Raw genomic sequence first — 12,919 nt, forward strand, 5'->3', positions numbered from 1 at the left:
TCTAACACGTGCAACTCCTATTGATCCAGCAGGGATTGATGTCCTCCAGCGGCTGATTTAGGGCCCCCATTGGCCCCCTTGCCTTTCCTAAAAGGTTGGGCTGAGTAAAACATGCTGCTGCTGCTGTGTATAGGTTGGCAAGTCTTCCTACTTTTCTTCTCCTCCTCCTCCCCTCACTTTTAGTCTCCCATCTTTCGAGGCTTTGTCATTTTGTATGTTTTATGGCAGTGCATTTTTTAGCCCTTCTACAGTGAAGCTATGTTTGCCTTAATGCAGAAGTCCTCCTCTAACTTTTATAATGGAGTGTATTTATATCTTTCTTCAACAAATCTCACATCCTCTGCACACCCGCCTTTCAAATGTAGTCTCATTTTGATATGTGTCCTTTTTTACCAGCCATGACAATGTTGCAACGGCTGGTATTGTTTTCAGTTTGTGAGTCTGTGTGTTTGTGTGAGTCATCATGGCAGAATGTGGTCCTGCTGACACCTTTTGTAGTGGGAACTACCACAGAAGCTGGTTATTTTTCTCATCCGTCTGTCTGTGAACAGATTTTGGCTACACATTAGCACTGCATCTCTGCAAGATGCAGTCACGAGACTTGCAGATAGTTGACACCAAAATGACAGCAGAGTTCGAAGATGGATGTGACCCGAACACTTCATGCCCCTGGTCTACATTCCTTTTAAGCCATGGATTGCTGTATCTTGGCTCGAGTGATCCCATCATAATGCTCTCTATTTGTTCATGATTCAGACCTTTGGCCCGACAGTACTCGGCTCTCAATCCATTCTTAAAATTTCCCCTCAAGTAGCTTCAAAGTTAAGTTTTAATAAACCATGTATTCTATGTTGTCCTTTGTCAGTAAAATATTTAAGAAATGAGCTGCATAAGTACACAAGTTAAAAAATGTACTCCTGCATTGTTTCACTTTTATTGAATCCATTTTTAAATATTTGGCATGTTTGGAATCCAGCACAACTACAGTCAGGCTTTTTAAGACGCTTACAAAACTGTGTGTGTACTGCGTATCATAGAGCAAGACTTGGAGGCTTTTTCTCCCACTTTTTCTATTAACCCACAGGAGGACAGATAGCTCTAAATCTACCCGGTCAGTATGGTAGGTAAGTGCTGTTCTTTGGCACCCAGATGTCTTTGCTTTGGCCGTTGTGGTTTGACCTTACTGTCTGAATGCAGAAGGAACATTGAAGATTCAGTATTTGAGTTTGCACAGAGACTAAGAGGTTCAGGGGACAATGGGAGAGAGAAAGGTGAGGTAGAGAGATGGCTCCTCCAGCCCATCGTTCTTGTCATGAGAGCAGTGTTGCAGAGTAGAGGAGAAGAGGAGGGGCAATGTTAATGTGCACTGTATCATTCATAACAGTAATACTGGCATCACTTGCTGCTAAATAGCATCATTTGTCAGGGAAAGGGCTTGGTGCCACAGTGTTACAGATAAGCACTAGAAGGATACCTACACTATACACACACACGCACACACACACACACACACACACACACACACAAAAAAAAAAAAAAAAAAAAAAAAAAAAAAATGTTAGTGTAACAGCAGTGTTCTAACCAAACCTGAACCCTCAACATGTTGTACCCTTTCATTTATTTATTTATTTATTAATTCTGATGATTATGGGGCTTTTTGCCTTGATAGGACAGATTAAGCGTGAATACGGAGAGAGAGAAAGGGGATGACATGCAGCAAAGGGCTGAGTTTGGAAATGAACCTGCGGCAGCTGCTGCAATGACATAGCCTCTGTACATGGGGCGCCCGCTCTACCAACTAAGCCACTTGGAGCCCCCCCTTAGATTTATTCTAATCCTGAATCCTAAAAGACTCTGTCTTTTAAGACAAAGTTGTTTTTTCTAATTGCATCCATTTTTGCTTTGTCAATATAAAGTCTGTCACTTGGCAAACTTAAAAAATTCTGAATACAGTGAAACACAGTCTGAAACTAGGAAAGTGCATGCAGTAGTGTGCAGGTTTTGCTGCGTTCCGCCTGCTACGGGACAGCCCGAGTGGATCATGTCCACTGCAATATGTCCTATTAGCCTATCAAATATGCACCCTGTCTTTCTTTGGTCAAACTTGTGACGCCTCGCACAGACCTGATTGGGGTTTTCTGCCAACTGGCACTGCGTGTGAAATGTAGATACAATATCATTATGAGGATGAATGTATTTTAAATGACTTAAAGACAGCCACAAATACTTGGTATTGTCTCTCCCAGCTCTCTCGCAGTCAAGATGGCAGCAAAGATTACAAAAAAACCCCACAAAAAAACAAATTTATTTTTTTTGTTTTAACTTCATAACATATTGGCTATGGTATTAATCTGCAGATGCTTTGGTTCAAATTTAGATCAGAGTTTTCTATGGATTTTAGTTTTTAGCCATGGTGAAGGCCAAAATGTGGCTTGCAACAGACAAGATAATCCCGATTTTCAGGAAACTTGGGGCTCCTACCCTGCTGCTAAGAGAAATGCAGAGTCAGCAGTCAGATAAAACAGGGTATAAAGCAGTCAAATAAAACAGGTTTTTAGGCATCAACCACAAGAAATCCTTGAACGTAAAGTCATAAATGTGCAGGCAAAAAAATTACGCCGATTGGTCCAGTAGTTTTATTTTAAGATTAGCTGTGGACAGACGTATAAACACACTTCTACACCCAAACAGATGACCAAACGCATGATCCCTGCAGGTTTACGCCTGGTGGAGATTAAAAAACCATTCAGAGAAATTCATACCTATCATGCAGTACCAGATCTTAATCAAATAATATACAACTGCCTAAACTTGCAACATTGATTCAGCCATCCTCTTCAGCACATGTGCCATCTCTCCATGTGAGAGAATCTAGCACATATGCTTAATAAGTAAACCTTAGTTCGCCTTGTTTTTTTTCCAGAAGTTAATCTTCCAAAAGACTGTGGCTATCATACATAGTCTTAGTTTCAAATGATTTTGTTATCTTTCATTTGTTACACTTCACCCGAGTGTACGTCGACCCACATGGAGCAGACAATTCCTCCACAGTCGAGAGGGTAGGAAGGAGGAGGGGAAAAAAATCAGTTATTATTGATGACTATGAGGTAAAATGCTCAATTTGCACCGTCTTCAACCAAATTATAACTCATATTGAAAGCAGCTGAATTTGCATAAATCTCATTAGACGCAATGAGAGGAGTTCATAAATCGTTATATTAATTAGTCATTTTTGCCACCCTTTCATAGGAAAATGGGGTGTATTAATAAAACGAAAGGGGTGTGTGATTGTGAAGCCTAATTGGTCGTTGTGTTAAGTATTTTGGGGCGCAAGTGACAGGGTTGATTTAGTTTGGCTTCACCTCTACAGTGTGACTGAGTACCTGCAAGGAGTGAGGATGAGTGTGTGTACATGTGGTTATTATATGTGTGTATGACCTGTGTATTGACTCTCCCATCCACACACTCATAGTCAATACCTGCATTTCTATTTAGGGTCAGATGTGAACCTGAAGCCTGTCCCAGCAGTTTTACCCCAGACTGTAATGAGCCCTGTCCCACTGGGTCGAGGGGTCGCAATGCTGTCTTCCATGCCTCCTAACCTTAGCCATGCCCTTTTTGACCTGTCAGGGCAGGGTTAGTCAGCCTGATAGCGCTCCACCTCTGGGTTTGATTAGCCAGCCTGTCCAAGCTCTTACATCTGTGATGAGTGAAGCAGTTGCAGTTGCTCTTCTTCCCTTGCACAGGCCAGTGTGTTTCAATGAGCTATGCGTGTGCGGTAATGCCATCTTTAACATTAAAATGTTGGCATAATAGAGCCAATAGATGGCACTAGAAGGCGGAGCCAAATTTTCAGACAACAGCAAACGAGACGACAGTGGAGGAGAACGTAATACTTTACGCACTATTGTAGATGGCGGTGGTTTCAGAGGCCATTAATTACATCCCGACATGTGGAAGGAGCATTGTTTTTACTATATTATCAGTGATTTTTTTCATCAATTTGTTTAATTATGTTCCACCATCTTTAAAATATCTTTGTTTTCTCCGGTGGTACTCCTCTGTTTTGTCTGTATCGGTAAGCTTTAAGAAATGATGAAATGAATGCAGAGTGCAGGCAGACGGCGCCGTCCATATGCATATAGCATAAATTAGCCCCAAAATAAGTAATCAGATGGATAACAATAATGTTCCATGCAATACAAATGCATCAATGTGAGAAAAGCAATGAAATGTGTATATGTGTAACATATCCTTTGATGTGGCAGAAGGAATGGGACTTAAAGGGAAAATGCTGAATTGGAGTGTATTTGCAATGGTTGTGTTACATAAGTGAATACAAGGTAAACCTAACCAATCAAAAATCTTGTTAAACACCATGGTCTTTGACCCTGTGGGACGTCTGACCTTTGGCTTTCTCTTCGGCAGGTTCATCAGTAGCCCAGCTGAAGGCAAATGATCCTGAGGGGGAACCTCTCATATATGGTGTGTCAGGAGAAGAGGCCATGAAGTATTTTTCTGTCAACAAAGACACGGGTGTGGTCTGGCTTCGACAGCAGCTCGACCGCGAGGTACGAACACCAAACAAACACACGCGCTCACACATTACCAAAGCAAATGCATTATATTCAAGAAAAGACACTCAGGACAATTTTGAAAATAGCAGATGGAATATAAATGATCAAATGATGAAAGAGCAGTGAAAAGTGCAAAATTCTTCAGCCGCAAGGGATGAAAAAGAAAGGGCTCTGAGTTCAGAGTGGCACTTTTGTCTTTTTATGCTTTTTTGCACTGCTCTTTTGCACGACATGTCCATGCAAAGTTTATGCTGATGTCCATCTCTGTCCCCAACAGACCAAGTCAGAGATGCAGGTTGAGTTCTACGTGAGTGACATTCAAGAGGTAAGATTTGCACTGTGATCACAGTTATGACACCTCACGTCACACGCTGACACCTGGATACAGCCTGACCAAATGTTACAGAGACCTTCTCTCTCCATCTGTCTCCCTTTCAGTCTCTGGCTTTCTTTCACACCCTTATTTCTCTCTTTCTCACATGTAATCATTGTGACACCTGTCTCACTCAACGTAGTTTAGTAACTGAAACATACTGACGTTCAACCTACTCTCCCCTGCGGGTAATCTATCACACACTTGTCCTGTTTTCTCTCACTCTGAATCTTGGCGTAGTGTGGCTAATATACATTTTCAGTGACTACAGTTCTCTGACAAGCAGCTTGTGGAGGAGGACACAGTTTTACCAAGGTGTTTCCTCCCTCAGGTGGTCAAAGACACAGTAAACATCCAGATTGGAGACGTGAATGATAATGCGCCAGTCTTCCATGGGCAGCCCTACACCGTCCACATCCCAGAGGTAAGGATGACAAAGTTAATTTGCTCAAAAACTTAAAGGGACAGTTCAACCCAAAATCAAAAATAGCTGTTTTTTTCTCTTATCTGTAGTGCCAACTGTATCACCATGCACAAGGAGCCATGCGTCTACTGCCAGGGACTTTTATATCTCTTGCTGTCAGGAGCCTTTTGTCCATGAGTATATGCACACTTCCTTCTGCACAGACATACAGTTGCCAGGTGTACTGCGGTGCACAGAATCCAGTTTCATGGAGGAACTATTTGTTTCTCTACCAAACTACACCTGTCAACCTGCATGTCATGTCTCAAGAGACTCTAAATTTCCTGTAGGTGAACCTCATCACTGTACAGAAGTGGGAGATGTAAATATTAATGGCATTTTGCCTGGCTGAGCTGTAATGTAAGCTAGCTTGTGCAGTAAATACACTTTCATCTGCCCGCTGAAACCGCTGATGGGTGTAGTTTGGTAGAAAGGAAATAGCTCCTACACGAAACTGTCACAATAAAGTCTGTGGATTATCTTGAATAACCAAGTCATGATTTTTCATGAGTTTTTTTACACTTTGAGCAAGACAAGCCTTAGCTCTAGGCTTGTGTTGCTCAAAGTTCCATTATGTTGGAGAGAAGGTAGACATCTCTACTAAGGATATCTCCAACACTCTGCGAAACACACCAAAACTATCTAAACTGATATAGCACTACAAGTAAAAGGGAAAAAAATATATTCTGATTTGGGGGCGAACTGTCCCTTTATTGAATCCAAGGCAGTACAGTGTACAGTTAAAATGATGTGTGAGTAAGAGGTTGTGATGTACCTCTTCCTGAAGAAAACTTTGTTAGTTATGTTAGTTATTGTATGTATTATTGTTTTATGAACATCAAAACAATGAAGCCAGCAGAAAAACTGACCATTCACAGAACAGTTTTCTCACAAATACTATAAGTGCTTTGACAAATAATGGTTTTCATGTGGAATGTAAGAAAAGGTAAGGAAACATATGAAATTTACCTCAAAGCTATGACTATTGTAGCAGTAGTGACTGCATGGTGATAACATCCAACTTATGGTAATAACGAACAATTCATAGTGCTTTTGGGTCTCTGGTGCCCTGGAAATTGCTGCGTTTTGCTGCACCTGTGATCTTCCCGTGATTCGAGGAGTTGTCTTCAAGCTCATGTTTAGAGAGTGTGCACAGCCCCCTTTATAGGGAAGAATAACACTCACTGCAGTGGAGACCTCAATCTCTTTTCTCCTCTCCGTTTCTCTCGTTTCTCTGTCCTCTCTGTGAATCTGCTACCTCCCTTCCCAGCTCTTACTTCTCTCCATCTTTCTCTCTCCTCTTTGCCCTCTCCCTCATCTAATCCTTTATAGAAGTAATTGCCAGAGTGGAGTGGAGGACTTCAAACAGGGGCTGAAATCCACACACACACAAACACACACATACACACACATGCACATATCTTGTGTTTATATTGAGCACATACTCCTTTCTGAGTCTTCACCAAATCTTCAAAGCCAGTGGCTTTTTCTCTCCCCAATCCATAAAGTCAGGCAAATAAATGGGAGAAAGAGGAACGTTAAGACGAAGCTGTTTAGACCACCCACCAGGGAAGGTTCTCTCAGGCCAGTGCAACCACTGCTCAGTTGTGTGGGACTCGCTTATAGTCCACATACAGACTTTCCAAGCTCTGCAAACAATAGGCTTCAGTTTAGCCTCCGGAAAGCCATTAAACAGAGCCGTGTTTGACCCTCAGACGCTCACATTTTGTTAGTTCCCCTGCATCACTCAGTGAATTACTGCTTGTGTCAGTCCTGCCCTCCTAGTGCTTACAAAATTCAGGCTTTTTTATTTGAGGAAATGGGTTGTAGTAATAGATCAGATTCCTTAAAACACTAAACACAGCAGTGCATCCAATGTTTTCAGTAATGCAAATAGCTGATGGCCGTTACAATAAGACAGAACAGTCAAAATAAAATATGCAAACCTTTTGTTCATTTGTGAGCACAGAGTGAGACTAATGCAGGGAGAATGTGTTTTATCACAGATCAACTTAGTAGTTAGTGTGCCTTTTTTGATGAATGAGACAGAAAATTCATTCTTATTTTTATGACTGTTTGTTGCATCTTGCCAAGAGCTCTTCATTAACCTCTTTCACTCTGCCCCTCCCTACCACAGACCAATTTTTGTCTCTTTCATGGGGGACAGTGGATCTTATAGGGGAAGATTGCAGGTCAACAGTAGATGTCACCTACAAGTGGTTTACATCATCTGAAAGCTGGAAACAGAATATTAGTTTGAGATGTAGCTCAGCACGATTTTTCAAGTGTTTCTAGTCATAAATATGTATAAAGGTGTCTTGGTTAAGGAGTTATGTTCAATGGTGTCTGATATGTTGTTGCAACAATTTGGGGGTTGACACCTTTCGTCACACAGATCTGACGCTGGATTTAACAAATTAAATAATAAAATACAATATGAAGACACCAAGACCTTGAGGAACACCACGAAAAAATCCATGCTGTGATTTGGTATTAAAAAATTTTAAAGGCAATAAAAGGCCCCAAAAAATAATCTTTAAAAAAAAACCAAAAAAAACTTGACATTTGGAAATTTCTGTAAGAACTGCATTTTTCTTCAATGGATGGTGAGCACGTGTGTTCTAGAAAGTGCTTATAAACCCCTGTAGTGTCAATACACCTATGAAAGTCATCCACCCGTTGAATGCTTGACGTTTCTAGTTTGTGGCTGTAGAGTTTCATGAGGGTGTAATATCTCAGAGGTCATTTTATACACTGATGGCAGTTTGAAAAAATAGTCTCATTACAATGAAATGGTTACTATGGTTGTTAATATCATCATACATGAATAAAAGTGAGCTCACTGAATCCACAAGAGTCTCAGCTTTCTAGTCGCACCCAATGTATGCAGTTCCAACACTACGTACCCCAGTATGTAGAAATATTCTTGTCTGTAAAGGTGAGACTCGTGGGTATCCATAGAACCCATTTTCATTCCGATAGTCAAGGGACCCGTGTTAATTTAGCCATGGCAGTATGTCCCTTGCCAAAATATTGTCTAACCTTGAAGTGTTATTTAACCCCCGTTCCTACAAGCTAGTATGACATTGTTGGTACAAATGGACCTAGGTCTTTTGGTTTTATATGATATTATTGACTCTGCTCTAGCTTTAGAGGTCCAGTGTGTGGGATTTAGTGGCAGCTTGAGGTAAAGTTGCAGAACTCAGACTTCTCCTCAGACTGCACGCTAGAGCTTTAAAGCTCGCCACAGCCTCTGAAAGACTGCTGCTGGCCGAGGATGGCGGTGTCCTTGCTGAATTGAGGCAATTAAAGCCTTACACCTCTTCCACCTGGAGGTGGGAGTTTTGGAAACGATGGTCATTCAGTATCAGTTTTTTCCCCTTCCTTCAACCTTATCTCATTTCCATCAACTTTCGTCACCTGCGTTTTTATGGCCTTATTAACACTGTGACCTTAACTGACCTGATAGCGGGCAAAGCAAACATCACTCCATCATGCTGTCACTCACAGGACATGCCAGAGTAACGGGAGTTAGAGTTCAATCAGCACTGCTAAATAGTGCTTCTGAACTTCAGCACACAGAGAGGAAGATGGAAGAGGGTGATGGATGTGAAGAATGACAGAGAAGTAAAAGTTAAAGAGTGCTTACAAAAAGACTAGAAGGATTAAAACTGTGTCATTTAACACACAGATTGACAGAAGCCAAATAGAAAACAACTCAGATGGCTTTAGGGTTGTTGAAACAGAAGAATAATTAGGGGAGGAGGTGTATTGAGGTGGGCCTGACGCAGCTCAGAAGTGAGCAGATGAAGCAATGTGAGTGGCAAGGTGAGCAGTGCAGTAGGGAGAGCGGGGGAGAGTGTGTGTAAATGTCGTTTTAATTTGTAGAGCCATAAAGAGGGTGAAGGGGAGCAGGTGGGCTGCTAGCATTTCCTCTGTCAGTGCTAATGAGCTGACCAGATTTACAGCATCCACACACTCACGCAGCCAGCAGCAGAGACTGGGTACAAGGAGTGAAGACTCTCACCAGAAATAATGTTTTGATAGAACAGCAGATGGGCCACAACCCAAATCCATTATTGGATGAGATGATGGAGTGAGCCTACAACATACCGAGAAGTGTTTTTCACATTCCCCTAAGCGCGACAGGTAGTCCTCTGTACAGCAAGCCCTCTATCGACAAATTCAAAATGTTTTTTGAGTGTGCATCTGCAGAGCTGTTGTCTGAGCAACTGTGGGACCATCCGTGGCTTTAAGAACAACCCTCCTCAAAAGCACACACACACATACACACATACACACACACACACACACACCTCCCTCCAGCTGTCTGACCCTCACACTCCCCCACTGAGAGTTGGTCTCTCTGTCAGTGCCGCTGTGATAATATGAAATGCCAGCGCTAACAACTTCTCTAAGTGTGCCCAGTGTGTGCCATCTCCTGCTGTTCCATACACTGCCCCTGACCACAAACACAGTTTCTCTTCTTCTTTTAGTCACTTGTATTTTCCTGCTTCTGTTCATCTGCAGTTTCTTGGGCTCTCCTCTGTCCTACATGCATAAATATGCACAAAACAAGTTTTCATTTTGCTGTTATTGGATTTTACACACTCAAGTGTGTAAAATCACATGTATTTAGTTCATAGATATTATACATACTTGCTTTTACATCATATCAGCAAGGTAAAACTTCAAGTTAGATTTATTTTTTGTTCCCCTTCACTTTTATCAAATCAAATCAAGTTTATAGCACATTTAAAAACAACCACAGCTGACCAAAGTGCTGTACAAAGTAAAGCAAATGACACACAGATTACATTTAAATAGGAACAAAAACAGATTGGTAGTAGAAATCACAAGATAATGTTATATGTACACAAATATAAAACAAATTAAGACAGACAATATCAATTACATATGTAAAAAGATATATAGAAAATATGAAAAACCACTATGAGCAACCAAAGGCCATTGATTGCATGTAAGTCTTAAGATTAGTCTTCAAAAGTGTCGACGGAGGGAAAACATTTTAAGCGGAAGGCTCTGTACCAAAGATTTAGAGCAGCTACCCCAAAAGCACGATCTCCCTTACCAGTTTTGATCTTGGGACAGTTAAAGATCAAGACTGGTTGCTCTGACGATCTAAGTGGCCTAGAGCTGGAGTAAGAAAAGAGAAGTACAGCAATGTACAGAGGGGGCAACCCATGAATGGCTTTAAAAACAAATAAAAGAACCTTGAATTCAATCTTATATTTGATGTGTAGCCAGGGCAGGGATGATGCCTCCAATAACACAGTGATGATGCACACAAGATTGTACAGCCCACTTCAGAACAGTGCTGTAATGCAACACATAGATGTATTAAATGTATTGGCAAACAGGCAGACAGGCAAGAGACTCCAGGTGATGGATATCCAAACTTTATCTGTTTACTGTCTCTCAGGTATGTCAGACAGGTGAGCAAATCCCTCCTCAGCCTCTATTTTCTATCAGCCATATCTCAATGTCCCTCTCTAACCTACAGTAAGCTCTGATGAACTACGGCTGATGTTATAGAAAAGGGCTACCCAAGGTGGAAACCCTTCAGGTGAAAGTCAGACATCAAAAGAAAGAAAAGCCCTTCAGTCTGGTAGTCTGATAAGAGAAAAGTTTCTGTATGTGGTTTGTTTTGAAAGAGAATTACCCAAAATAAGCTGAATAAAAGGGATCCTCGTGAGAAACTTGAGGCTTGTTTTTAAAACAATTATAAGTAATATAGTTCTAGCATGCTGCCCCAAACAGAAATATGGCTCATAGGTCCCTTTTTTTTAAAGAATACTTCACCATCAAAATGATCATTTGTTTATCAGTTACTCATCCTGTGTTATGTTGGATTTGTGAAAAAAACTTTACTTTAATCACGTCTCCATGGTGAACCAAATATCCAAAAGCTGAGAAAATTGCTTATATAGTAAAGTAAATTGGGGCCGCGTGTAACAAGACTAAATATCAGTTTAAAAACACTCACACAACCTGATGCAGTATAATCAAAGTCTCACTCATCCAGTCATATGCTCAGTGTGTATTCTTACTCAAACCTAACTATTTGCATCACTTTGCATAAACAGTTCCTCACACAGAGGAGTATATGAAGTTGCAATTGAGTAATTCAGCTAAATGAATTGCACATGGTAAGTTCAAACATATGCGTGCCATTACATGTATGCAGAAGTTTATTAAATATAAAGATCTATTAAAAATGCATGCCTTTGAGTCCAGAGTTAACTGGTTAAATAAGACTTGTATTTTATCGTGTGAGTCATGTGAGTGTTTGCCAACCAGTGTTTTGATTCAGTTTTGCTGTTGTTAAATATGTCCCCCTTTACACCGACACCTTCACAAACAATTTTTTTTGTTTTTTGGATTTTTGGAGTCTTCGTTCGCGGTGGAACAGTTTTCTTCATGGATTCAACATCGCAGGGCTGAGTAATTGATAGACAAATTATTATTTTTGGATGAAGTATTTCTATAATATATCTGTAACTTTTATGAGTTGGATGATTGTGTATTTGGGAAGTAGATCCACCACTCAGTGATACTATAGTATGATAACAGCTGAGTAAAAGAGATTAATTTAAATCCGCAATATTTTCGGCCCCAACTTTTGGCTTCTACCTCCTCAGAATGATTTAGAGTTGAATACCATGACAGCATTTCACACACTAAACACACAAGTGCACACACAAATGCACTCATAATATTTAAGATAATATTGGCAGAGTGTGTTTGAGAGCTCCTATTACACCTGTGAATGAGTTGCTTATGCTTGATGTGGGTTCTGGCAACGAAACAGAGACACCTGCTATTTGATGTGCCCTCTGTCGCTGTCAGGTAGAACATAGATGAATCAGTTATATTCCTTTCTTCTTTGCCTTTTTTCACTACTGAAAGCAAAAATTCAATCCCTAATCTTGTAATGCCTTCTGCCCTGTATCTCAGCAGCTTACAGCATCCAAAGGTAATTTGTTTACCAGGTTACAAACCGACATTTAACTCTAAAGCAGCACCTACATAATATGGGTGACTAATGTCATTGCAGTTGCAAGCTTCTCTGGGAACTTAAAAGAATTTTGTAGTGGAATACATTTATTTTGAAATTGTAGTCATAAAAAATGTGTGACTCAACTTCTGCACAGGCATCCTGAACAGAGAAACCAACCAACACACACCTTCTTTATGAGCACAACACACACACAAACACACACGCTGCCTCCTAGAAGTTGGATTTAGCCCATAATGATTTCAGTATCATCTCTCCTGGTCTCTCCTGTAGTGTAATTGAATCTAGTGGTTGCAGAGCTGAGTGGTGGCTGGTTGACAGGCGCAGGCCTCAAAGAGAATTCTGCCTGACACTAAGACCCTGAGCCCCATAGGGAGGGATGGGGGGATTTAGGGAGAAAGAGAGAAAAAAAATGGATAAAGTGAGAAGGTTAAACGGGAAGTAGTCAATATTTTACTCACCTCAGG

The 12,919-nt window shown here is 40.9% G+C and overlaps 1 protein-coding gene across 1 annotated transcript in view; it reads left to right on the top strand.

Moving 5' to 3' along the window:
• Positions 1-12,919, top strand: part of cdh23 (cadherin-related 23) — a 227,593-nt gene that overhangs the window by 32,236 nt on the left and 182,438 nt on the right. The window contains exons 3-5 of the mRNA XM_042501637.1: positions 4,429-4,571; positions 4,855-4,902; positions 5,282-5,374. Coding sequence (XP_042357571.1) covers positions 4,429-4,571; positions 4,855-4,902; positions 5,282-5,374 — 284 coding nt within the window. The remainder of the gene's footprint in view (positions 1-4,428; positions 4,572-4,854; positions 4,903-5,281; positions 5,375-12,919) is intronic.

The sequence above is a fragment of the Plectropomus leopardus genome, chromosome 15, assembly GCF_008729295.1.
Source record: "Plectropomus leopardus isolate mb chromosome 15, YSFRI_Pleo_2.0, whole genome shotgun sequence".
Taxonomy (NCBI): Eukaryota; Metazoa; Chordata; class Actinopteri; order Perciformes; family Serranidae; genus Plectropomus; species Plectropomus leopardus.